Source organism: Tympanuchus pallidicinctus, unplaced genomic scaffold (assembly GCF_026119805.1).
Source record: "Tympanuchus pallidicinctus isolate F22 unplaced genomic scaffold, pur_lepc_1.0 scaffold5, whole genome shotgun sequence".
In the NCBI taxonomy this organism is placed as follows: Eukaryota; Metazoa; Chordata; class Aves; order Galliformes; family Phasianidae; genus Tympanuchus; species Tympanuchus pallidicinctus.
The window spans coordinates 72,063,403-72,089,494 of NW_026294769.1; the positions used below are offsets into that span (position 1 = coordinate 72,063,403).

The 26,092-nt window shown below is 40.8% G+C and overlaps 1 protein-coding gene across 3 annotated transcripts in view; it reads right to left on the bottom strand.

Moving 5' to 3' along the window:
- Positions 1–1,153: 1,153 nt before the first annotated feature.
- AGO2 (argonaute RISC catalytic component 2) overlaps positions 1,154–26,092 on the bottom strand; it is a 48,483-nt gene continuing 23,544 nt past the window's right edge. For all 3 annotated transcript variants that reach the window (XM_052703591.1, XM_052703592.1, XM_052703593.1), the window contains 15 exons: positions 24,896–25,032; positions 24,621–24,755; positions 21,598–21,685; positions 20,392–20,539; positions 20,091–20,210; positions 19,782–19,904; positions 18,461–18,594; positions 17,424–17,608; positions 15,631–15,790; positions 13,836–13,926; positions 13,038–13,232; positions 12,367–12,501; positions 10,620–10,721; positions 10,124–10,323; positions 1,154–9,292 (listed from right to left, as the gene is read on the bottom strand). In XM_052703591.1, the coding sequence (XP_052559551.1) occupies positions 9,184–9,292; positions 10,124–10,323; positions 10,620–10,721; positions 12,367–12,501; positions 13,038–13,232; positions 13,836–13,926; positions 15,631–15,790; positions 17,424–17,608; positions 18,461–18,594; positions 19,782–19,904; positions 20,091–20,210; positions 20,392–20,539; positions 21,598–21,685; positions 24,621–24,755; positions 24,896–25,032 (2,062 nt within the window). In that variant the 3' untranslated portion in view covers positions 1,154–9,183. The remainder of the gene's footprint in view (positions 9,293–10,123; positions 10,324–10,619; positions 10,722–12,366; positions 12,502–13,037; positions 13,233–13,835; positions 13,927–15,630; positions 15,791–17,423; positions 17,609–18,460; positions 18,595–19,781; positions 19,905–20,090; positions 20,211–20,391; positions 20,540–21,597; positions 21,686–24,620; positions 24,756–24,895; positions 25,033–26,092) is intronic.

The following is a 26,092-nucleotide window of genomic DNA, read 5'->3' on the forward strand; positions in this document are numbered from 1 at the left end:
TAAAGCTAGGAACTGAGAATTGGGGCAGGCTGCCAGAGCAACGCATCAGCTTCTGCGGGGCACAGTGACAGCCACTGCCTACAGAGGTCGGTCACAGTATAGAGATCTACAGCTTCCCCTTTCCATCTCAGACAACTTTTTTTTTTTTAAAACTAGTTCAGCCTTACAGGAACACTCTACTCTCATTAAACAGTATTTTTTTGCATACTCTTGAGAAAATCTGTCAAATTTATCTTTGTTTTAAGGCTTAAGGTGGCATCGCCACACAGCATCATGCAAACGTTACGCTACGTCATCAAGACAAACACGACGCATTGCAACCCTCCACACCTACACAGAGCCTCAGCAGTTCTGAGTAACACAGAGCAACACCTCATCTCTGCAATAAGCCCTACGACGCCGCTGATGCATTTAAAAGTCAGGAGAGGGTATTTCTACACCTGGATTTTGTATGGCAAGTGCCAGTCTTACCCAGCCAGCACTACAGCATTGACACACCACAAGCACACACAACAGTCAGCACGCACTCAGTACCACTTGAAATGAGGCCCTTAGCATCTCCGTTTTTGCTTTCAAAATGATAAACTGGTTACAAAAACACTTTTGTTTCAAGGGAGCGCGTACAATACAAAACTTCTGAATTAATTCTTGGTTCTTTTTCCATTCTTTTTATTTTAAAAATTTAAAAATATTAGCAGAAAGATATGAACATCTTAACAGATGTTCATTCAATCTGCAACATACCGAATTAAAGGAAAAAGGATTTAATACATTCTGTTCTCTGTCTCATCTGCCCCCATGATCAGTTAACCACTTTGCTGCACACAAACGTGGGACTGAGTCTGCATTTACAAACAGCCCTCAAGTCTGAGATTTTGTGGTTGCACACCCTCACAAAGCACTACGGAAGCCAGTGAAGTTGTGCTCATATTCTCCTTCTGTATTTTTATACACAAAGAGCCACACTCAGCTTTCAGTGACACGTGGATACGCGCACACACACAGCCCTGTGTACACACATCGTTTTCCAAGCTGAACCAAGAAATCACACCAAACTGCAACCTTCCAGAACAGCCCACAACTTTGCCAGATGTACTTTCAGAATCTGTGATTTAGTTTTCCATGGATACGTAATTCTGAACCTTACTCCTCATGTTTTGCTTCTGCTTCCCCCATATGATGTGCTGCTTTCCCAGACAGTCTACCAGTAATTACTCCTCAAGTCCATCTTCTTCCATGAGCAAATTCACACATTATCTCACCCTTCCCTCCATATAATCAAGAAAACACAAACTATTTCTGCTGTTAAACACTAGGTAATAAAAAATGGGCACATACAACAATCTTCATTTAATTTAGAGGCATTCTGGGGATTAAACACTGAGAGGTAATTTAAGATCAATTAAAGATTCAAGTCAGGCAGGCAATTGGAGACATGGTATTTAAGATAAAATGACAGCATTGTCACTTGTAAACGAGATGAGAAATTTAAGGTTCAGCCTTACATGTCTAATGAGAAAATGAGGAACAAAAGAACCAGGGTCAGCATTACCTCTTTTTTATAGCACAGTAACAGTGGGTTCTGACCACTTCCAGATGATGCAGAATTAATATTAGTGAAACGTGGACACACGCTTCTCTGCCTGTTGTGTCCACGTCTGATGGGCTCGATCCCATCCGCTGCCAGGTGCCCGTGCCCATACAGCATGGACCACATCTGCTTTGAGCTGTGTGCATGACAAGCACAACCACACAGCTTTACATACCCTGATAAGAACGAAGCTTCCTGTCTGTATATGCGGGAACAGGAAAAGCTGATAAAGAAAGAACAGAATCCACATCACAAGCATTTTTCTGATGAGAAATCTAACCAAGGAACCAGAGAGGGGACCAGAAATTCCCGAGCTCGATTGCTGACCTTCCCACTGCTCATGTTTGCCAAGCACACTCAAAACCAAAATGGGCAGAAATGTCTCAACTCATTTTTCAGGATCTTATATGTTTAAATTTATGCTTTAGGGCCAATTCATAAATTTACTCTGAGGTTAAGTCATATCTGTAACTGCTGCTGAGATAGCAGCTATTCCAGCTGGTATTTCAGTTGAGAACAGCACATCCAAAAGGCTGGGGGAGGCAATCTGTGCACACAAAGCCACTATTTACAAACAAACACACCCTTTAACACAGCCTTCTGATGCCAACTGGAGGCTCTTCAGAACGCTGGGTAGGCTGATTGGCTGGAGAGCTGCCACAGGTAGTTTAAGATGCATCTGTTGAGGCAGTACAGGGACAAATTGTAAACAGTTCTTCTTCTGAAGATGTTTAAAAAGAAGGAAAAGAGCAGCAGCCATTCACATTTCTAGCGCTGCCAAGTGCAAAACTCCAAGAGCAGCTCCCACCAACCTCTCACCTACAAATTCAGCACATGTCCCTGTCTTCACTCCAACCAAATCCTAAATCCTCTGCAATACCAAGGGCTAAAAGCAGAGCCTAGCTTCCAGGAGCCTACCCACCAACACTGCCTTTCTGGGGTCAGGGTTGTGCATAGTGTTTCACTTTGCCTTATTTCCACAAAGGATGGGGTAGCTGCATGGCACAGATGGCATTTCTCAATATTAGACATCCAGTGCTGGGCTCCTCCTGATGCTCTTTCAGGTTTGCAGACCTTCCTATGAAGCACACAATGTTCCTCTCCTTGTTGTGTAAGGTTTTTCTCACAGAGAAGTTCAGTGCCCTGAAACCTCTTCAAAGCCACAGCAGTGCCAACAGTGTCTGTGGATTCCTAACAGCAAGACACAGCAAAGTATTTTCTGAAAGGAGCCATTTCCCCTAGAGCAAAACACTTCATGCTTTTGCAGGGAGCCTTGTTAAGTTATAACAGCAAATGGGAAAGAGTGTTTCGGACATCATCCCTTTAGTTATTATATGAACTTATTTATTCAGTCACTCACCACTGCTCAATAAGAATTCTTCCACAAACCAGAACATCAGCAATCATCCCTGCCAGAAATAAGCATCATTCACATCGGTGGCTAAAGATGAAGACATTGAAGACAGCAAGCAATCCTGGGCTAACTTCTTTCTGAAATGCTCACTTCCAGAGCACAAAGCCCGTAAGCTAGAAGAGCGCTATGAAAGCACACCAGCACACTGAGCACAACCAGGAAACATTTCTGTCAGCAGAGTGGCTAATTACAAAACGAGGAAGCTTGTTTGGATGCATCATAAACAGTGATGCATTAACACAGTTTTCTACAGTTTCTATTCAGGTTATGTAAAGCACCTTTAGTTGGCGTGCGCTTACTTCAGGACTGAGTTACAGCCGAGGCTCTGCACCAAACTGACACACCAAGCAGTCACAATACAAACAATACTCCAAATCTTTTTCTCTCCACTTCAAAGTTTATCAAATGTGGTCTGAGCAGGGAATAATTCTCAACGTTACAGTCTCACATCGACTTATCCAAAAAGTGTTAAAAAAATACTCATATATATATATATATATATATTTTTTTTTTTACCTCAGATTCAAAATATATTTTCAAGCACCTTCATGTCATTTGCAATGAAAACATGATAGTATTTTTCAGCCAATGGCTAAACTATGAAAACGCTTCTCATCTGGAAACAACAGTATATCAACTCAGCAAGAGAATGGGCAGAAGGTAAAGGGACTGCATGGAAGCAGGCGTGCTGGATGAGATCTATCTTGCTAGTTCTGAGACTTCAACAACCACTTTGGCATGGACACCTCAGGAAGACATCCAAGATCACAGTATGGCACCAGCAGCTCTCCAGCAAGGAACAAAGCAGAATACATAACAAGAATACGGTTGATCTGGGAGCATTTTGGCTGCTGTAGTAGTAGGTTCACTTCACAAATTAATCTATCTGCAGAGGAACACAGGAGGTAGCCTTGAACTGCATCTGCTTGCTAACTAAGAGTCCTATAAAAACACCTTTTGTAGTGATTTGGCCAAGCCATTACATTCATATTAACACTTCAAGCAAAAAAAACAACACAAGAAAAGCAACTGAAGCATAAAACTGATTGCGCACCACACCACGCGCACACTGCAAACCCCACCTCCATCAGACTGAGGGCATCTTTGGGGGGATGCACCTTTCCAGTCACTGGGGACAAAACTTGCTGTTCTGCATCCCAGCATAGTAACTTCCATCCCAATGCCCCACGATTCTACTAATTCTGCCACAGAGGTTGGTTCTTCTCAACACAAGGCAGGAATCAAATGCTGAAAGAAGCCAGGAAACACGTGAGAAAGCAACTGTGCCCTTGGATTCATACCAGAATGCAAACCAAGTACAACAACACTGAAAAACCAAAGCTCTTATCTCAATACTGTAGAATATGAGAGTATTCCTACAATGGAAGTACAAGGACTGAGATCCACAGCGTTTCAATATCTGCTATACAGAGCACTATTTACAGTATTTTTAAACAGCTACAGCAGATGCCAAAAACGTCTTACAGTAAAAAGAGAGATTAAAAACAATCAGTGCAATTGCCTCCTACTTAAAGTTTTCCTTAGAAAAGACTGCAAGAGTGCAACAAGAAGCCCATTGCCAAATGTAATATAAAGGTAAAAAAATGTATTGTTCTGTATTAGAAATTGAGAAAGCACACGGGTCAGGACAGACAAACACACACACACACACACACACACACACAAAGAGGTTACTGAAAGAGAAAAGTATTAAAACAAATAGGAAAAGTTAATTTATTTCACTGGTATCAAGTGTGACTAACAGAACTTTTTTACATTCCTTTTTTCTATGTAAAATATATCTGTGCCACCATAAATTCTTATGGGGTGACACCAAGATGGCCCCACTCACACCTGCTCTTCCAGCACAAGAAGTCTCCAGCACACTGGTATGAAAAAGACTGGGGTTTTTAGGAGAGATGCACACGACCATTTATTGCTGCAGTAAGGAAATAGTGTTGGCAGCTGTGTGCAAAGCACTCCGTATCCCAGTCTGCTTTCAATACAAAGTCTCTTTGCACAAGCACACGTGACTTCTGATAAAGCTTCAAAAGCATCTTAACAAGGAACTTCCATCTTTTCATAAGGCTACCTGGGCACTGAAAAACCTCCACAGTTATTTCAAATCCTTGTGACAGACCTAAACGTGAGGAAATTGACCAAAACTTCTGCAACATGGAAGATCAACGACTGCAACTCAGCAATCCAAATTTTATAGTTGGAACACTCTAACTTGAACCAAGTCCAAAGAAGGAGTTCTAATATACAGAAGTGACCTTACATCAGTGCATACAGATGAGAAGTGTTAACGTTGCATACAGCTATCTGAAATGCCAAAATCACGTAAGGCAGAGACAAATTCACCTGCTTCCAACGTTTCACATTAAGATATTTCCTCCTAAGCACTGACTCAACTCTATTTCCCAGGTGGTACAAGATGCAGGGTAGATGTTCCATATTGAGCCACTGGAGCAGAAATTTCTAAAAATAAGCAATACTGTATTACATTCAGAACATGAGAAAAGACAGCTTTATATTTTATCTTTGTTAATATGGGGATTGTCACAGAACCCTGTGCTCTGAGAGGGCTCTTTGGAGATGCCCAACCCCACACCTAGCCAAGGCTGAGCCTCTCCAAGGACAGAGATTTCACAACCTATTTCAGTACTGGAGTATTTTTGTTCCTATAGTGTTATTATTTCAGTACAAACTCCAGAAGACTAATCCATAGCAACTCATTAATGCCTGTCCATTTCTCAAGCACAGTCTTTTACAGGTGAGCTGCTCTGAAACCAAAGAAATGCTGCAGTACTGGCATCAGTTTGTCCGTAACGGTGCTCCTGCCTGCAATGGGAATGAGATATTTTTGTCACCAGGGTGCAATCAGTATCAACTTTCAGACTGCTAAGCACACGACAGCTTGCACCAACAGCTGAATTCAAGCAGAAGGTCACTGCCAGGAAAATAACAGAGAGCACAAGGAATGCAATGGAAGAGGTCCTGCCCAGTGCTCTTTTGCACTGCCGTCTCCTTTGCACGGCTCAAAACACAACTGCAAAAGGGTAAAACGTGTTTGGTTACTGCTGGCCTGAGCTGCACAGTGACTCAGTGGTTATAACTGCCAACCCCAGCTACAACTTCGACAGCAGGAACGCATGCGAGGCAGAGACATCTGGAGCTTTGTGTTTACCTGAGATAGTGCTGTTCTGACAAAACACATGGGAGGTAAGCAAATAATACCAACAGGAAGGTTGGAGGTGTTCGGCCGTTCCCCCCGAACCTCTTCTTCCTCTTTTTGGATAGGAAATACTTGGAACTTCAGGAATGCTGCCAGAAAGATAGCTTCTGGGTTTACAGCACACTGCACTTTTCTACATGTGTACCTTCATCAATGTTGTTTTAGAAAAAGGCTTCAAACTATTTGATTATTCACCAGTTGGGGGAAAAGGGGCAGCAAGGGAAAGGAGGGAGAAATCAAGCTGCAGAATCAGCAGTAAGAGAGGATGAAAAAATCAGTGAAAGGCAGAAACGCCTCCAGCCTGAAATGCATGTAACCATCCCAAGTTCTTCACACTCAGGGAAGGAAAACTGCACAGAAATCTCTGTTCATTCCAAGAGGACCCACAGATGACGGCTACTCTCAGATCAAGAGTGCACAGCTACTATGCCAGCCCAAAGAATGCATCCACCAGAGGGTGCAGGGAGTGCCGTGACCTGCTTCAGAAATAAGATTTGGGGTCAAGACAGCTTGTCTGTCCTCCTCACCCCATCTGGGCATCTGCACCAAGTCAGTTATGCCAGAACTGCACAGAGAGGGAAAAGGAGGACGAAATTCACATCCAAGAGGTCTCCGCGTAACAAGCAGCAAATAACATAACTGGAGTTTTAAAATGCTTGATCTTCCTTGTATTTGTTGAGAGTAATTCATATAAAAATAAATTCACTTATAAAACTCTGCCGAATTGAAATCTGAAACGCACGAAGCAAACACACAGAAGTGCAATGTGTCAAGTGTGAAAAAGCTTCTGCAGGTGAGCAGTACGTGTAAGGGAGGCACGTACAGCCTGGCTGCTGGAAAACGTGAAGACAGACAACGCGACGTGGAGTTTGCTTTCTGTTACACTGTCTATCATTTAAAAGCTAGATTCACATCACGAGACAAAGGTCTGACCTGGCAGGCTAACCAACAAACGAGAACAACACAAACATCTGCTAGCAGGACTGCCATCGTTGTTTCACCTGAACGACACCAACACGCTGCTACAAGGTGATGCTTGGAATCTGCACTGAGTTACGTACCTAAAACTCTGAATGCAGCAAAGGCTGGGCACTTCTAGCTTACTGAGCAAGCAGCCAGCTACGGGCTCCCTGCTGCATGGCACACACCTCTGCCTTGCTTAAAGCTCCTGGCCCAGCTCAGCAGCTAGAGGTATATGGACTCAGAACAGTGACTGAGCATCCGCTAAGAGAAAAGGGAAAAGACAAAGCAAAATGGAAGAGAACATCTTTAAAATACACGTTGACAGGGTGGATTTTAAGTTTTCCTACGAAAATAGACAAAAACAAGTCGGCATAAACACATTTCATGGGCTTTTTCCTTTTTCTTCTACACCTGCTTGTGGCATCATCATTAGTGCAATGGTTTTCATATGTACTATGGTTTTTAATGAACCCAGTGTGCAAACTAACAGAAGTGTTTGTCTAATAACTACCAGTTACTTAATGCTTCTCCTAGGAGAATGGCCAAACTCTCACGTTTACTCTTATGCATAACGAAGGTTTCACCTCCCTTCCTAAGTAAACTTCAGTTTCCTAAGATTCACCTTTACTGCATAGATTCTCTGACTTCTGTCCACGCGACAAACATCAAACCACCTCCCCCTCTTAGAGCTCCAGCTTCCCCAATAATCAACACATAAATAAAATACAATTGCTTGTGCTTGGATGGATGCAGAACGTTGGTCTCGTGTGCGTCTTTGACTGCACAGGTAAAACCTGCCACGCTGTGGGTACGCTTTGAAAAGCCCTTCTCCACAGACTGCTACACAGCGTCCTCTGTACGCAGCTCTCAACTCTCGCATCAAAGTCAATTGCATATTTTTGCTTTTGAATAGTAATGTCCTCACGATAAGGTTTTAATTTCTAAATCCAAAGCATTCTTGATATGTTAACAGAAGTATAATGAGCACTCCTTAGTAAATAAAAATAAATAATAGCATCTAGTCTATCACATTAATACTGTGAAACACATATAAAATTTACATTAATTCAAACATAACAGTGAAAGAGGATTGTACTGTATTTATCACCACAGACCCGTATTCCTTAGAGACTTTGGAGAGTGTCACAGTCCTGTATGACAAATTCTAAAGTTAGCTGTCAGTATGATTTAAAAAAAACAAAAAAACAACAACCTTAAATTCTTTTGCTTTTCTTAAAAATGGCACCTCTTCTTCTGCCAATCTGACTGCGCCTATTAAAAGTTCAGGTACAAGTTCGTTCATTCTGCTTTAAAATTCTTCTTTAGTCTATGAAAAACATTTTTAAATGCAGCACAATAAAAAACATTCAAGAACAAGCTTCAGAAAATACATTTGCCCTTAGACACGCAGAGAAAAAATCTTTGTAAGACAGCTGGAAAGCAGGATTTTGTCATTCTTTTCTTTTGAAAATAAAACTTTTGGAAATGCATCTAGAATGAAACCAAGGCTTCATGAATAGTCAAAAAATGCTCTGCTTTCCTTCGTATTAAAAGCTAATTCACAGCATTTTAGCCCATTAACTTTAGTACAAATTAGATCTCTCCAAATTATTAAAAGCAATTAAATGAATAGCAAACAATGAAGAGTTTTGTGTTTTGTTTTTTTCCCCTAAGCCCTGAGATCACAGCTCTTGATTTAATTATAAAATATGGGTCTGTTTTATAACAGGCAGCTTAAGAGATTTTGGCAAACCACATTTCCAACAATCGTGGGGCTTTGTAGAAGAATGCAGTTCATAACCAAGTCTGAAATTCTGGACGGAAGGCTTTCTTGCAAAAAGGGGGGAAAAATGAAAATGAAGATACATCACTCATTGCTGGCTGTCACTGGAGCTTGGGCAACTGTTGGTCTAAGTGCAGCTGGTCTCACGTGAATCCAACTCAGTGCTGTACTGAGTCGCTGAACATTGAAACATGTCAAGCAAAGTACATCGTGCGCAACGTGTCCTGGTGAACCTGAACTGCTTTTGCAAGTGCTTGATGATCTCTGCCATTACTCTGACCCGAAGTGTGGCTGCCTTCAGCACTGAAAGAGAAGGGGGGGAAGGAAACCGTATTTATTCTGCCCCTCCTTTCAAGTAAGATTTTCATACCATTCCTTTCTTCTGAATAGAATGGTCAAAAGTTCACAGACCCATAGAATGGCCAGGGTTGGAAGGGACCTCAAGGATCATGAAGCTCCAACCCCCTGCCACATGCAGGGCCACCAACCTCCCCGTTTAATACCAGACCAGGCTGCCCATGAACACCTCAATCTAGCCTTGAATACCTCCAGGGACGGGGCATCCACAACCTCTCTGGGCAGCCTGTTCCAGCACCTCACCACTCTCAATCTGTAAAGAACTTCTTCCTGACATCCAACTTAAATCTCCCCTCCATCAACTTAAAACCATTTCCCCCTGTCCTGCAGTTATCAACCCTTTCAAAGAGTTGGTTCCCTTCCTGTTCGTAGGCTCCCTTTAGGTACTGAAAGGCTGCAATGAGGTCACCCTGCAGCCTTCTTTTTCTCCATGCTGAACAAGCCCAGCTCCCTCAGCCTGTCTCTGTAGGGGAGGTGCTCCAGTCCCCCGATCACCTTTGTGACTCTCCTCTGGACCCTCTCCAACAGCCCTTTGTCTTTTCTGTACTAAGTTAATTCCCCTTAAAACATTACTGAAGTTCTGAAATGGAACAACAGCAAAGAAGGACACATGAACACAACACCTCTTTCTTCTCTCTCCCCACCCCGGCCACTCCCCCCATGTATTTCACTGGAGAAAAAAAACCAATCAATCTGCCCTCCAATTGCTAACCAAGGATGCTGCTGATCCCAGAAGCCCTGTCAAATTCTACAGTAATCCAAAGCCATGCAACTCACCTGTCATGTTCTTTATCCACCAGATGATACCTGGCTCTGAAGGCAACCAGGTGTGCGTAATATGCTGGTGCAGGGATGGAAACTGAACGAGTACAGCGTACGTACGTATGACACAGCTGGTAGGTAAGAATCTGCAGCTCATCTGAAGAGAAACGATTGTCATCCCAGAGGACGTGGTAATGTGAAGGTCTGCTTGTTCCCTGAAGGCAGATCACATACTCAACGTCAAAAACAACTCCTTACATTTCCACCTCTGAGGGTGAACTGCCACAGAACTGCCTGCTTCCCCAAAGTTACGTGGGAGCAATTCAACACAGTAAACTGAAAGCACAGTGCGTGCTTCCTGTCTGCTAGGTTCATTTCTTTTAGATGTTAGCAGTACAGGACAAAGCAGAAACACAGAGGCTGTATGATTTGTCTCCTGTGCAAACACCACCAGGAATACCAACAGCCAATGCTATGTTTAAAAGTTCCCACCCCGTGCAAAATGCTGTACCTGAATACCAGCGTGGCTACACAGGTAGAAGTCAAACTCCGATGGATGGGTGATTTTTGTGTCCACTGTGGTACCAGCTGGAATGTTCCCGCTTTTTCCAACCTGTGTGAACGGTGCATACAGATTTATTAATGCACATAAACTTCTTTCTTTTCCAGCTGTATAGCAAAGGCAAGAAACGTTTTTAAAGAATCTGTAAAAAGCAGGAAGTCCAGAAGGGACAACTGAAAGTAAATTTTGAAGTTTCTCTACTATTGAGAGGAAAAAAAAAGAAAGAAAAGAGGTGAGCTGCAAAATCTTCCCTGAGGTTATCTATCATAATGAGCTTTTCTGATTAACGCAGGAAGAGCTTCCCACAACTGATCTGTCAAACACCTTTCGCCTTCCCATTTTGTGACAGAATTAAGGACAGAATCCCCCTTAATCTGTCTTGTTTATACCCACAGAGAACAATCTGTGGTTGGAAGCCGAACTTAGAAATACCTTTACCTTGAAACAATTTTAACCGCGTTCTCAATATACAAAATCACCTTCATGTCAGCATTAACAGTAAATAATGCCCTCAATTGCAGCAGGCTTCGAATGCTCACATACAGATTCCCAGCAGCAGGAAAAAGAACTGAAGGAAAACGCTGCATTTGAACAGAGGTTTGCAGTTGGGAACTCTTCATTTCCAGCAATGACACCATCCTTGCCCTGGGGAATCTCCTCCCCACCGGAAAGGGCAAAACACTTCCACATGTACTTCACAAGAGACACAATGGTGACTGCAATGCATTCATAAAACCATCTGAGATGTTCACAGATACAAAATCACATGTTGACTCAATACTCCCAAATCAAATCACTGGTGTCCAAGACACATCTGCCTGCCTTACACACAGCATTAAGGAAAGAGTTCATCTCACCTAATAGTTTCTACTGTGCAGGTGTCTCTATCACAGCCAGCTACCCAAAAGTCACTGTACATCCAGCAGGAATCAAAACCCACAGACACTCCCTACTTCAGAACTGGATGAGGCATGCCTTAAGCACTGTTGGAAATACTGAACAGATCTCTCTGAGAATGCCTGGTCTATTTCATGTTCCTACCCTTTAAGCTCTATACTGCCACCTTAGCAATCCCTCCATTTAAGTGTCTTGAGATAGTAAAAAACTGAAAAGAATGAAGAATTTGAGTAACATCAAGAAATTACAAGCAGACTTGTTGAACAAAATATCCTGTTGCTGTTTCATAAAAGCTTCTTGCTGGTTTATCATATGGGAAAGAAAAAGAACATTTTCCTTAACAGGCAGAAATATTTCACCCACTATGTTACACAGTTGTTACACAGTTCTTTAATCATGACAAACGTTTGATATAGGGGAGCTTTCTCCTGTAGGGGAGCTTTCTCCTGTAGGGGAGCTACAGGAAAGAAAGGGCAGACTCTTCAGCAGGCCTGTGGTGACAGAACAACGGGAAATGGGTTCAAGCTTTAAGAGGGTAGACTTAGGTTGGATGTAAGGAAAAAGTCTTTTACAGTGAGGGTGGTGAGACACTGGCACAGGTTGCAGAGAGGTGGTGGATGCCCCGTTCATGGAGACATTCAAGGCAAGGCTAAATCAGGCCCTGGGCAACATGACTGAGCTGTGGTGTCCCCATTCACTGCAGGGGATTGGGCTACACGGCCCTCAGAGGCCCCTTCCATACAGCACATAAGCAATTTGGCTGTGATCTGGATATCTGCCAGTCACAACACGAACGTACCCGCTCATTTTTATCTGTACAGAAGAGTCTGGTGTGATGTCTTTTCTGCACAACTATAAATGTAATTCCAGGCTGGTAATCCTTCTCTAGTTTAATACATGCTTCTCTGATAGCCAGCAATTCATGATGGAGAACCTGAATCATAAACATAAAGACATGTGATAAATACAAAACCAGCTTTCAGATTAATTCAGATATCATGCTCCCTCTTGCCCTGTCACTCACTTAGGAGATGTCAAAGCACGCACGATCAAACCTCAGATTCTTCACTTAATGAGAAGAAATTAGCTCACCAGCTCAGGCTAATAAGCTACATGTCAAAATCTTTTTAACTGCCAAACACAAAGTAACATGTAATTAGGCTGTTGAATATTCAACAGACTAATTATTTTTCAAGCTAGTAAAAGGAATCATCTCCAGAACTGTTCAAATGCGTGCTATTTTCCAGCTCTCTGAAGTCACTTACAGTGCTACAGGGATCAACAAGAACTGAAAAAAAGCTGAGTGCAATGAAAAAAAAGCAATTCTTTAGGATTTCTGCTAATTATATGAAAACATTTTCCCCACTTATCTTGGCTGGAATGCAAGAGATTGGTGGATGTTCATTTCTACATAAAACCACATCTATCACCAGAAAACAACAGAATCCAAATGTCAAAATGAAACATAACCTGCTGAAACTGCCCCTCAGAAACTCCATCTCTGTAGAAAATGATACGAGTCGGTTTGAATCTGGTTGATTTGTAGAACTGAATCAGCAGCTCCCTGACCATGGCAGCCAAATCTTGGATGATTTCTTGGCGGTGCTGCTGGACCCGAACAGTGGCACAGTAGCGATTGGGATGAGCATCCATGCTTCCTACAACCTGTTGGAAAATAAAAAAGCAGACCTTAATACCACAGCAAACGTGAAAGCAATTGCTTTGTCTATTTACTCAACAGTAGCACTAAGACCTTTGTTATTAAATAAGGCAGAGCACCCTATATTTAAGATAATTACTGCACAGTTTCTGCCCAGGAGCAGATCTGGAGGTTGGTGGCCCTGCTTGTGGCAGGGAGCTTGGAGCTTGATGACTCTTCCAACCCAAGCCACTCTATGCTTCTATAATCAGGACGCTCAAACCACAACTGAAGCAGACACATTCCTGTTTAGCTAAATTCTTAATATTTTTAACTGCTGAAAAAGCAGATTTCAGCATGCGCCAGCTTCTTACAGGTCGATAAATACCAGCTAATAGAAAAGCTCCTCAGTGTATTAGCATCTCAGGCATTTTACAACACAATACACACATTTACATAATTAGCAGCAGAGCAAGCTCTCCAAAGTTTCATTAGATTTTGCAGAAAAATAATTTAGAATGCTATAAATGGGCAATCAGAAGAAATGGGCCACGTAAGAACTGCGAGTAATAAAATGCTTCATAACTGAACAGTGGAGAAAGTAGGAGTTAACCACACAGTGTACTCACTGCAGCAATGGAGGGCTTTTTTCCATCTCCAGCTGGAGGATGGGTTACATCTGCACCAAGGAATATGACAGGCTGTTGGAATACTGGTGGTCTGTATGAAGACAAAGCTAATTTGTAAAAGCAGCAACCTTTACACTTCGTAAAGTGCATCAGAAGTCAACTAAATAGCACATTCTGCTCTTGTCATGCATTAGTCTACAACCTGCAATGGATCAGACCATTGTCTGCACTGTGACAGTACTCACACGTCACCATCAAACTTCTCATGCTAGATACAAAATGTTTAGGCATATTTTTAAATGACTTCTCATTAAAAAGGAGCAAAAAAAGTTTGTTTTTTTAAAAACTTGAAGAATCACATCTTCCCTTAATTAGAACACAAATAAGGATGAGAAGCTGCTCCTTAAGTATCCAATACCATATGAGAAAAGTGAAGAACTGCACACATACACAAAAGGTTACAACTTTTTCTACAAATGAAAATCAGCATCAGTAATTAAGTACAAAAAAACATGGTTATCATAGCTATTGATCTAGAAACAGAACTTTTAAGCTATATTTGCAAGTCAAATTAAACCTCCAAGGTATTGGTCTCTTGCATCAAAATAGAGCACCAACACATTGCACTGGGAATGTTAAAATTCAACTTTATTCCTTAACAAAACAATGTTAAATGGGAGACTTCAGGGCACTGGAATTGTGCGTGAGCGTGGATTAGGAATGGTTATTATAGACAGATTCAACTGATTTCTGGCCTGCTCTCAAAAGGAATTTGAAGGTAATTCTAAGTGCAGCTGCTTGCAACCATCATGAAGCTCAACAGATCAAAGGCTCTTCTACCCAACAACTAACAAAATGATCCAAGCATTCCATTTAAAAAAAAACCAAAAACAGGCTCCTCTGAAGCATTTAGGCATTGTGTGCAGTTGTGCTGTTTCTCCTCTCCCTCTTTACTTAACTCCATTTTCAGGAACATACAGTTTATTGAGCAAAGCTGAGTACACTTTCAGTGTAAGGGAATTTATCGAGACACATGAAATCTATCTCCCCTCTGATGATGTGCTTCCCTGCTGCCAAGTACTTCTGGGATTATTTCTGAGCAGCTGCCATCTGACTAACCTAAACATGGTGAAGTGAAAACTTGCTTATCTGTGCAAAGCAGAGTGTTTACTTCTCTGAAATGGGATCCTAAGAATGATGCAGCAGGTTACTCCATAGGCTCTCTAGAACCCGAAATGCAAGGATTATAAAAAGTGCTGTGTTTTCACTCTAGCAGAAACCTAACACTACACTTAGATTAAAGTAACTGCAGTCAGAGTGTATCTGCATGTATATTCACTGGAACACTATTAGGAAACTGTAAGGTAAATCCTGGCAATCAGTTAGTTTTCTGCTCCCAGTTTCCATTGCTTTTGATGTCTACTGAAACTGAGACGTACACCAAGACAAACAATCCTGAACACAAATTATAAAGGAGAGGACACTACTTAGAAAGATGTTTTCTATTTGTTTGGAAACTGAAAGCAAAAAGACTTTTTTCACTCAAATGAAAACCATACAGTTTCAATGGGCAGACTGCAGTACAAACCTGTCTTAGAACCAATTTCAACTGGAACAAGCATTCCACTACATTCTTTGTAACCCAGTTTTCGCAGGACTGCATTAGAAGCCAGCAGACAGCCTGACTAAAGATCACTTAGACTACAGTGCTATTGACTGTAGGGGAAAAAAAAGTTCTGTGATGCATATTCCCTTTACAATACAACACTCTTCACCTCCATAAAAGATGGCTTACCTCCCCTGTGGCAGTAAAATATTATTTACACCTCCTAACTTGACGTTTATTTTTAAGCAGAGGTTAGACAGAGTCTGAGGTGTTGTTCTCTGCACATTCTTCATCTGAACACACTGCGTAGCCATTCCCAGCACTGTGTCACCAACACGCTTCACCTCCGCTGCAGGACAGAAAAGACACACAGATACTTCTGTAGTACAGATCAGTGCACCAGATGTTGGTTTGTTGACACCTAGAGTTTCAGTACTCATTTCAGTGAAGAGGAAATAAGAACAAACCTACCTCCCTGACCCAACCCCGCTCTCTAAACATCCTCCTCCTGTCCTGCTTCCATCTGCTGACAACACAGCGCCTGGGTTCTAAATGTAACCAAAGGCACTGGTGGCTCATTTGAACTTTCTTCTTAAATTACACTACTTGTGTCAGAATTACAGTGTGCCACCATAATTGTGGAAAAACCTTCGGCAAATGAAGTCAGGTAATATGGATAATATCAGGACGACGAGCAGTTCTTTCATTATTCAACTCTGGACTAGTAACTCAAAAATAGTATTAATATGCCAGCATTCAGCCAACCATGAACATTACATCCCTCTAGTTTATCAGCTCATTAGCTTTAACCCTGACTTGCACAAAAAAAGACTTTCTGAGGAGAGCGAAAAGGAGGAGACAAGGCCATGTGCATAGGAAATGCAGGACTATGGAAGAACACAGGGAGAAGGATGATGATTAGAGGAACACAGAGAACCATAACTAAAGATGATTATACGGAGAGTAGATGGGAATGATACCACATCCTCTCAGCGGTTAGAAAGAAGAAAGCATCCCCTCTAAATGTGGAGCAGGAACAGTGCAAGATGTCATTTTGCACTGCAGTTCTACTGACCAAATTAGAGACAAGCAACTTTATGTGGAAGGTTGAAAACAAAAAAGAAAAAAGCATTCTTTAGTTGCAGCTTCTTTTTTCGTCTCTATTACTTTTGACTTTGTATCAGATAACCTTTGGAAAAGTAAGAATCAGGAGCATATTTTCTGCTCTATTAAATTGGTGAATGTGAGAGATGGGATGGGGGAAGACAATTGTGCAGCTGCATGATACAGACGGGCTGTGATCAGAGCCCTCAAATCTATGGGAGAAGACAGAGGATGGTGGTTTATGGGGCTGCAATTAGGCAGGGTAAACTATAAGAGGAGGAAGGCAGGACATGAAAAGGAGCAGCACAGGAAGATCTTAAAAACAAGATGTGTGGTTTGTCTCAAAAATTAAAACCTATGTGTATGTGCTGTGTGAAATGCACCAGTGATCAATCTGTCTCCAAGAGCTGCTGAGTTTTCACCCACAAAATTCCATGGGCAAAAGCTTTCTACTTCATTCAGCCTTCCGAAGAGGGCTGATGGCATGAATTAGCAAAGATGTCCTAAAAGCTAGGCAGTTTTTAAGCTCACTTCTTCTTTATTCACTCAGAACTTTTAGCATTACAGTAAATATATGTAGAACTGCAGTAAGTGTATTTTAATCAACCACAGAGCAGTTCAATCAATTTCTCAAAAGCTCTGATTTTAGCTTTTCTGCTGACAAAACGTGTATCAAATAAACCCAACAGGAAGAGCAAGTTAAAAGCACAGCCAAACATAATGAAATGAATTAAGGTATTAATACAAAACATCATGCAGCACAAGAAAAGCAGCAAATTTAATCTGCAGTCAATTAGACTTCCATCATTCAGATAACTCAGAAAAAAATGCCAGAAACTGTGATTAAAACTCAAGCTCATGATTTGGCACTCACTGACCATAGACTGGTGTTTTTCCTGGTAAAATTACTACAACGAGCTGCAGACCGGTGTAGGTGTTCTTGAGATGCCTGAACATGGGCTCCACGCTGTCAGCTCCCTGGGCATATTTACAAAAGCATGGCTGCCCTTGGATTGGCATTCCTGCATCTCTGGAAATCTTCCTCAGTTGCTCTGTGAAAGTCCTAAAGGATTGAAACACACAGTAGGATGTAAAAGGTTGTGTTTCCACTGTTTTCTCACCAGTTGTTAGGGAAACATTCCCGAGCTGTTTGGCAAATCATCTAAACCAACATCCTTATGGATCACTGCAATGAATAACGATGAACCTGCATTCACCTGACAAAGAACAGCTGAGTCACCAGCAAGGGCAGCTAAACACAGCACTTGCCCATACATGAAGGGAAAGAAACTGTGCAAAAGAATTAGGGAAATCCAGCTACACAGGCACGCACACTTCCCATGGCCCAAGGACGGCAGGTACCACTTTTAACAATAACCTTCCATTTGTTTGTGACAAAAAAATACAAAATCTGAAAGCTTCCTTTAAATGTTCCAAGTGAACAAAACAAGCAGCTCTACTGATCCTGCAAGCGTACCATGGTATGCACTGCTGTGCCTCCAGGCCTGGGCAAAGTTGGAGACAAAAGCTGGATTACTTGTTAAAATATTCTTTAGTACGCAAACATTCTAATAGTACACAAATTATTCCCTGCCATATAACCAGGTTATAACATACAAGTTAGCTTTAAGTCTTGACAAACATTCAGTGATGAATATTCTCCATTAATCACTTTGACCACCTTAAACTCAATCCCAAGCCCTCACTGTGGTAGGAGCTTTGCCCTGCATTATGTGTTGGTTCTGGCAAGTCTAATTTTGAGGATTTCATTATGCTATATGCTGCATAATTCAAAAGAGCATCAAAAGCAGCGTTAAAGATATACTGCCACATTTAGATTACATATTTTGTTTGACATAAGTCCATTTCCATACATAATAAGTAATAAAATTATCACCTTATGCAATACACTTACTTAAGATGCACCTCAGTGCATTGGCGCTGGGGAGCAAAGCATGCAATTGCCCAAACCTTTATTTCAATTCCAGTGTGAAACTGTTTATTTCTCATGTCCCAAACTCCTTGAACTGGTGTAGCAATTGCTTTATTCTGGGTGTGGAAAGAAAAAAAAAACCAAACATTAAATCAGAAAATGATTCATACTAAGAAAAGCCATTTATGCTTCCCTCCAACTAGTAAGCTATTTAATTATCTGAGCTCTTTCTCTACTGCTCAATCATCCATCTTATCTTAGAAAGATCATCCTATCACTGCAACAAGGCAATCTGCTAGTCTGGTGAAAAGTAAAGCTTCTTAAGAAAAATAACTGTAGGAAGCAGGCAATGTTTATTGTTGATGATTTTCTTTGGTAATATAAATTAAGAGCAAACAGAAATTATGCATGGGTTGAGTCAAAGATTGATGGTCAGAATGTAATGTTAACAGGAATACACATTTCTACAGTGACTTTACAACTGCACAGTGAACTCTCCACGTGTCACTTAATTCAAGTGCTATCAATATTTCACACACCAGTAAGCAGAGGCAAATGCTGGTTGGGTGCCACTCACACAATTGCAGAGAAGACCCACGAGATGACAAAAGGAGACCAGGTACTGAACTTTGACATGCACAATCCTTTTACTCCCACCAAGTGGATGTTACTGTGATGCACTGGTAGAACTATCGTCAGCTGGCAATGCATGATGTAGAAGTTCATGAGAAGCCTCCATGAATTAAGTCATGCCAGACATGGAGGCTTTGATCTTGTATCAACAAGACAGGCTATGTAACTGATAAAGATGCTACAAGATTTTTGTTTGCAAGGCACCACAGTAAGACGACTAAGTCAGGCAGAAGCCATCTGAAAAGTCACTGTAAAGAAAAACCTGCCAACCTGCCTTCTACAGGAAGAGGCAGTTTTGAGACTAACATGCTAACAGAGATAATGTCCTAAAATAGTTGTCCTAAACAGAGCTGCTCCACCCAGAGCACTCAAAATCAGAAGTTTCAGAAGATTTCAGAGTTGAAATAAGCAACATCTCCCAGGGAAGTTTATATAAATGCATTTTACCTTAGCTTTATCTACAGAAATAAAGAAGCAACTGAGAAATAAAGAATTATCAACAATGTGGCCACGAAACATAAGGACCTCTAGCAATAATACTAAACATTAAACACTACACCTATGATGACTGTAACCTCATTGCATTCAGCATCATTCATTCACACACAGCAATCCGAAGTTACCGCAGCTGGTAATCAAAGCAGTCACATTTTGTTGTGCCTCAACATACCCTGCCTCCATAGAGGATTGAGGGAGGCTGGAGGACTCTACCAGTCACATCTGTCATTTCGTCCTTCACCATTATCCCAAATTCACGAACGTAAGGGTCGGTGTTAAAACTCGCGCTCCGCATCTGAAATCCAAACAAATGAGTTATTGTTTGCAGAAAAAGGGAACTTCTCTCCATTCAAATCTCAGCTTTTCTGAAATAACCGTATTTGGGCAACAACCTGTTGGTAGTGCACAAACTCCTCAGAACCTGCTAACGGGAACAGAAAGAAAATCTCCTACCCTTGGCTCACACTCAGGGAACACTTACCAATTTGCTGATCTCTTCCTGACGGTCAGGTGCTGATCTGGCAGTTGCTCGAATCATAGTGGAAGTTTGATTGTCAGTGAGTTTTTTGATGCATCTTTGTCCTGCCACTATGTTGCACACCTACAAGATCCCCAACACGAAGTTAAAAAGAACGAAACCAACACAACTTTGACTTCTCCCCACCTCAACTGCTTTACAGTTTCTCGAGCTGACTTCTCACTGAACAGTTTGTCAACAGCTTAGCTTTTTTTCCATCCTGACCACATCCCCAGAGTACAGTATTATTTCAAAGCTTACTGACCTCAAGAGGAAGGTACGTGTGCTTCTGCTCCTGCCCAACTTGTAAACATGGAAGGTGAGGATAGCGTAAAACTAATTTGTGCCTGTCCTTAAAATACTGAGCTACAGTGCATTCAACTGTTTGTCCATTCTCCTGCTGAAGTGGGAATCTAGGGGAAATCAAACATGAAAATGAGCCATTAATTTATGTAAAATGTTTTGCCACATTTCTTCAATTCACTTCTTAGCGCATTCTAAGTTTGCTGGAGGTTAAACCCATCTTGTTTAAATGATGCATGTTTATTTCTGTAATCGTAAGTACATCATTACCACTACCACAGGTCATTAAAGAATACCCCAGAAGGCATTCCTCTAACTCGATACCTAAAGCTACCAATTAAATTTTCTAAGAGTGAGTGCCTTAGAGGCAAAGACTCATGTCTAATGTCTTAAGTATCTGTGATACCTGCAGAACTCATGAAATGTCACGCACAGAAAACTGTGAGCTTATTGTGAGGCACACAAACCCAACAAGCATTTCAGAAATGCATTTCTCTGTACATTACAAATACATTTCCATATATGCATAAGTATTCGCATATGTTTATACCAAGTTGGCACAAATGGTCTTTTTGTTAATAAAATGCATCACTTGAAGGAATAGGAAATTAAACCTAACCAATTAAATAACATACTGAGATACTGATGAGTTATTTCATCATGCAATCTGTTATCAGAGCTGTTTCTCATGCTGCTCTCTTAGAACAAGGTAAACTACCTGCTTACTTGAGGCTACCTACAAAACCCTCATTGGTGATAAAAAGTTTTGTTGGTTATAAAGATTTTTTTCCAGGGAAAAACGGAATGGCAACAGGCAAGATTAAGAGTCTGATCCAACTGCTACCACTTCACTGCTCAGCAGTTCTGGGGAACTATGCTACCAACAGGGTGCCTTGTTCTTCTAGTGTTGAAGAAATCCAGAAAGCAAAATGAAAGAAAAGTGCACATCTTAAAGGGAAAGGAGTGGCTGAAATGCCATTAAGTGCCTTAAAGAATAGACATAGAACAAAAGAAACAACAAAACTGGGGATAGTTGGAGTTATATTTTAAATTTACTGACCAAAGTACCATTTTGCAAGACAGCTTTTTTCCTGGCTCCCTAACGAAGTCATGACATTCTTCAAGCATAAAATTAAACACACACATAAGAAGTAGCAAAATAGTTTACGTTTGGTGACTTGCTGGTCGTCTGGTGACATTGCACACTCTGTACTTTCTTTTCATTTGTCCACAGTGTGTTATCTCCACCTTTAGACCTAGAATTGAAGAAACATTTATCACCATTTCTTCAAAATCAAACTGTCAGTGCCCATAAAACTCTACAAGACTACTCAGACTGTGTAATAAAGCTAATGACTATTTAGTGTGTTCTCAGGGAATTGAAGACTATTAAAAAAAACTTAGAACTTCAAAATAAACAAAACAAAACAACACAATACTGATTCAGCCAAAATTAAGCAAAGAACTTCAGAAACAAGGCAAAATCTTAAAGCCCTTAGAGCTGAAAAAGCTGGACGTATTCAATTAATTCTCTCTCTCTCTACTGAAGTCAGGGATGGTGGAAGGAGAAGAAGGGCATGGAATAAAAACCGTGTTTAAATTTTATGTCTAAACACGCAGTGTCTGTGAGATCTCCAGACAGCACAACAAACCCTGGGAATGAGGCAGCTGGGCCTCACTGTTAGTGAAGACAAACATCTGCTGCAATCCCCACCTGCACAAAAACGGAGCCTACCTGAAACCCGACAGCTTTCAGAGAGAAGCTGACCATAAAAGTCAAACTCCCCACCTAAAGAATAATTTTTCCACCCCAGATCAGCACAGCACAGCTACATGAACAGAAGTACTTCAGAACTACCACTAACCTCAGACATGAGCTTGAATACAGAACTTTCATTTGTGTTGCTTTTGTGCTCAGACAGAAACAGGTGAGGGATGACTGTTACGTTTAGGATGTTGAATGTGTGGGAATAGAAAAGAGGGGGCTGTAAATTAAGATTCCATATCTATCTGTACATGGGCATAAACTCATATTGCTGCCGAGTAACACGGCATTATTTATGATGTCTGTCAAAGGTGCTAATAACTTGCTGAGCACACTGATCTTCCCACCTAATTTTTCAGGGCTTAAGTGCCTCTACTACTAAGCCACCAATAAATATCAAGTTTTCACAAGTATTTCTAAAGTCTGCAGCACAGTATTTTCAATAAAATGTTACCTCAGTTTACAATTAGCTTTGCTGCGAGCCTGCTGTAATTATTTCTTCTTGAAAACTCAAAATCCTTATGGAAAAAAGCTGGCAATTCTGTTTCTCCAACAAGTACAAAATCAGAATTTCTAATTTTCTTGAAGACTTCTTGTTGGTCAAATACAAGTTTTCAAGATGATTCTGCAGACTTTTTGTGGAAGTAACAATGATGGGAAGCTGCTTCAATACAAGACAGATTGCTGGAGTTCTTCTTTCACTTCCCTCTTTCTTAGCTAACGTATCAGGAAGGAAGGTGTGTTGGCTCCAGATGAGATAGTTAATTTTCTCTAGATGTCCCTTCCAACCCCTACAATTCTGTGCTTCTGTGAATAGCATCATGCAGCACTTATTTCATGTGTTTAAATGCTTTTATCTCAACTCAATACAAGTCTTACTTCTCCCCCCACCTCCAGTTCTCCCAAACATCCCACTCCATGAGGAGAGAGCCAACAGCTGGGTGTGCTTAGTGCCTGCCAAGGTAAACCACAACAGAAGGACCCTGACTTTCCAGAAGAAACGTTATGGGTAAGAGTTCAGTGAACACCACAAGGAGCTCAATTCCTTACTACGAGTTTTGATTCATTCACTGCATCATTTGGTAACTGAATAAACTGTGGTGCTCAGGGACATGATTTAGCAGAGGGTTGTTAGAATTATGGTAGTATGGTTAGGTTGTGGTCTTTAAGGTCTTTTCCAACCTGAGCAATTATAGGATTCCATGATTCTACGATAATAGACTTCCTGGAAGAGTACATGTACAAAGAAAATGTAAGTATGTAAAAACTACAGTACTGATTTATTAGAAAATTTGGATATGGAAATATTGCCACTATTAATTTCAAAGAAAATTAAGATAGGGTAATTAGAAATAACAAATGTAAAATCCCAGTCTTGTCAAACAATTTAAAATCACTTTAGAAACAGGGCCGTCTTACAAAACTGGGATTGGCACTACTGACATGACAGAAGTGAAAAAAATGTTTTCTCATTTCTAATCGAAACTTGTATTTAGTGATGGAAGTACTTTCTGAAGAATAAACCGTATTCAGTTCCTAAGTACAAGATGGAAAAAACAACTGTCATTTAAGAAGATGAATTGTTTTTAAGGAGACTGACATAACAAGGGATGCTGCACTGAGATGCTCTCAGATGTCCACACGCACAAGTAACTTTGCCATGACGCTTGATCAAATGATTAGGTGATGACAACACACAATGAAATGAAGGCTTGCAAGGATGAGAAGCTGTTATGTAAACCACAAGCCAGTAATTGATCTCAGGAAACCCATCTGCAAGGAAGTTTGAGTTTATCCCAACACTTAAGAAGAGAGCGAAACGTCATCTTCATGGATTCACTGCTGTACTCTCATTAAGGACAGAGGTAACTGAAATTACCCTATTCAGCGATCGGGCTAAATGCACACATGTATAGTTATCACATGCTCAAGTGCTGATTTACTTATGTGCATATCTGAACTCAAAATGTGCCTCCTTCAAAAATAAATCATAGAATACCAGCAGTTGTAAGGATCCGTAAGGATCACAGTGCTCAGGGACATGATTTAGCAGTGGGTTGTTAAGAGTTAGGGTAGTATGGTAAGGTTGAGGTTGGACTCAGTGATCTTGGAGGTCTTTTCCAACCTGAGCAATTCTATGATTCTATGATGATGGAGTCCAAAATCCATTCAATGAACATTTCATACTAGTGAATCAAGTCAGAAGCCACGTATTTATCTGAACTGACCTAACTTTGCTTACTGACAAAGGAACTGTCAAAATCTTGAACTAAATGCCAATAATGTTTCTTGCCTTTATGTTTGTTCAAAAAAGTGTACGTTCACTGTCATAATTTGCTTCCCAAACAGTCAGCAGCTATAGGAAATCTTCTGAATATATGTTGGTAATACACCAGCAGACAGAAGAAAGCAGTTATATTTATTACCTTTTATTTCTTTGGTAAACTTTACCCTTTGGGAATCTGTCAGAGGTTTTTGTTGTTCTTCAATGCTTTTGAAATCCAAAACTTCACATACAAACTCAATAACTGGCTGTGCTTTGTAAAATGCAGTTGCCGATACTGTAGACAAAAACATTAAAATTGTATTACAGAAATACAGAGGAATAAGTTTTGAAATAAATACAGTGAAGGTACTGAATTTTTCCCTCTCCGTTGAAAGACAGAGAGAGAAAAAAAAGAGAGAATTGTATAAAACCCACCATCAATGTTTAACATCATTTTCCATAAGGAAGGTCTGACTGATTGATGGAATCCAAACCAAACCTCTCTGCCACCACCTAATGGATTTGAGCACCCTTCTGATGCTGTAAAAAAAGATCTCCCCACTGGAGTATATCTGAAACAGAAGGTAAATCCACATCATAAATTACAGCCAAGGTAAAAAATATTTATACTAGTTATAATTTTATTGTTGCCTATTCAAAAGCACACAAACATCAGTGTTTCAAGCTACAAACAACACCATAAATAATAATCTCTCCCCTTATTTCTGCGTGGCTTAACCTGAAATCCATGGAAACACTGTTTTGCTAAACGACTCACCTAGCAAGCATTGCTGAAGCATCTTTCAACTGCATCAGAATGATTGCACTGGTAATTCAGTACTACACATTTAATATCAAACATCAAAACCAGTGCTAATATGTTTCTCTGAATACAAATGTGTGAATCATTTGTCTCAGCTGTTTTATTTACTGTAAAAGCTGACAGATTCTTTTCCTGAATATGAGGATAAAGTCAATGCAATATAAGGCTATTTAAATATATTTGCATAAACTTCTCAGTCCTTTAAAATGAGAAAGTTCAGCACAGAAATTTGCTCTTTATTTTCCAAGTGCATTTAATTTGAACAGTGGTCTTAAGCAAGTTGTTTCATGGCAGCAGATTTAAAGAAACATACTGTTTTGACTACAAATACCATGTATGTTGCTTGGGACAAAGCCACTTTAAAGCATTTTTCCTCTAAAAAACCTGTTGTACTAAGTGCCATTAATGTCTCTCTAGCCCGATAATACAGAAAATCAGAAATTAACACATGCTGAAGGAACACAGGAATAGGATAATTAACCTTTGAGCCATACTTAAGTACTATCTCCCAGTCTCCAATAACTGCCAGCTCAGGGAGCTTCCTTCTCAGAAGGCTACAGATAGATGGAGTATAGCTGGGGTACCAGGGCACCCCTGCCCTGAGATCACACAAATGTAGAACGATTTTCAGTAATTTTCAGTGTGAAAAGTGACTTGTATCCAGCTTTGAGGCTTCTCATTTGATATCACATCATAGAATGACTTGGGTTGGAAGGGACCATAAAGCCCAGTTCCTACATCCCCATCCAACCTGGCCCTGAACACCTCCCAAGACAGAGCACCCACAGCTTCTCTGGGCAACCTGTTCT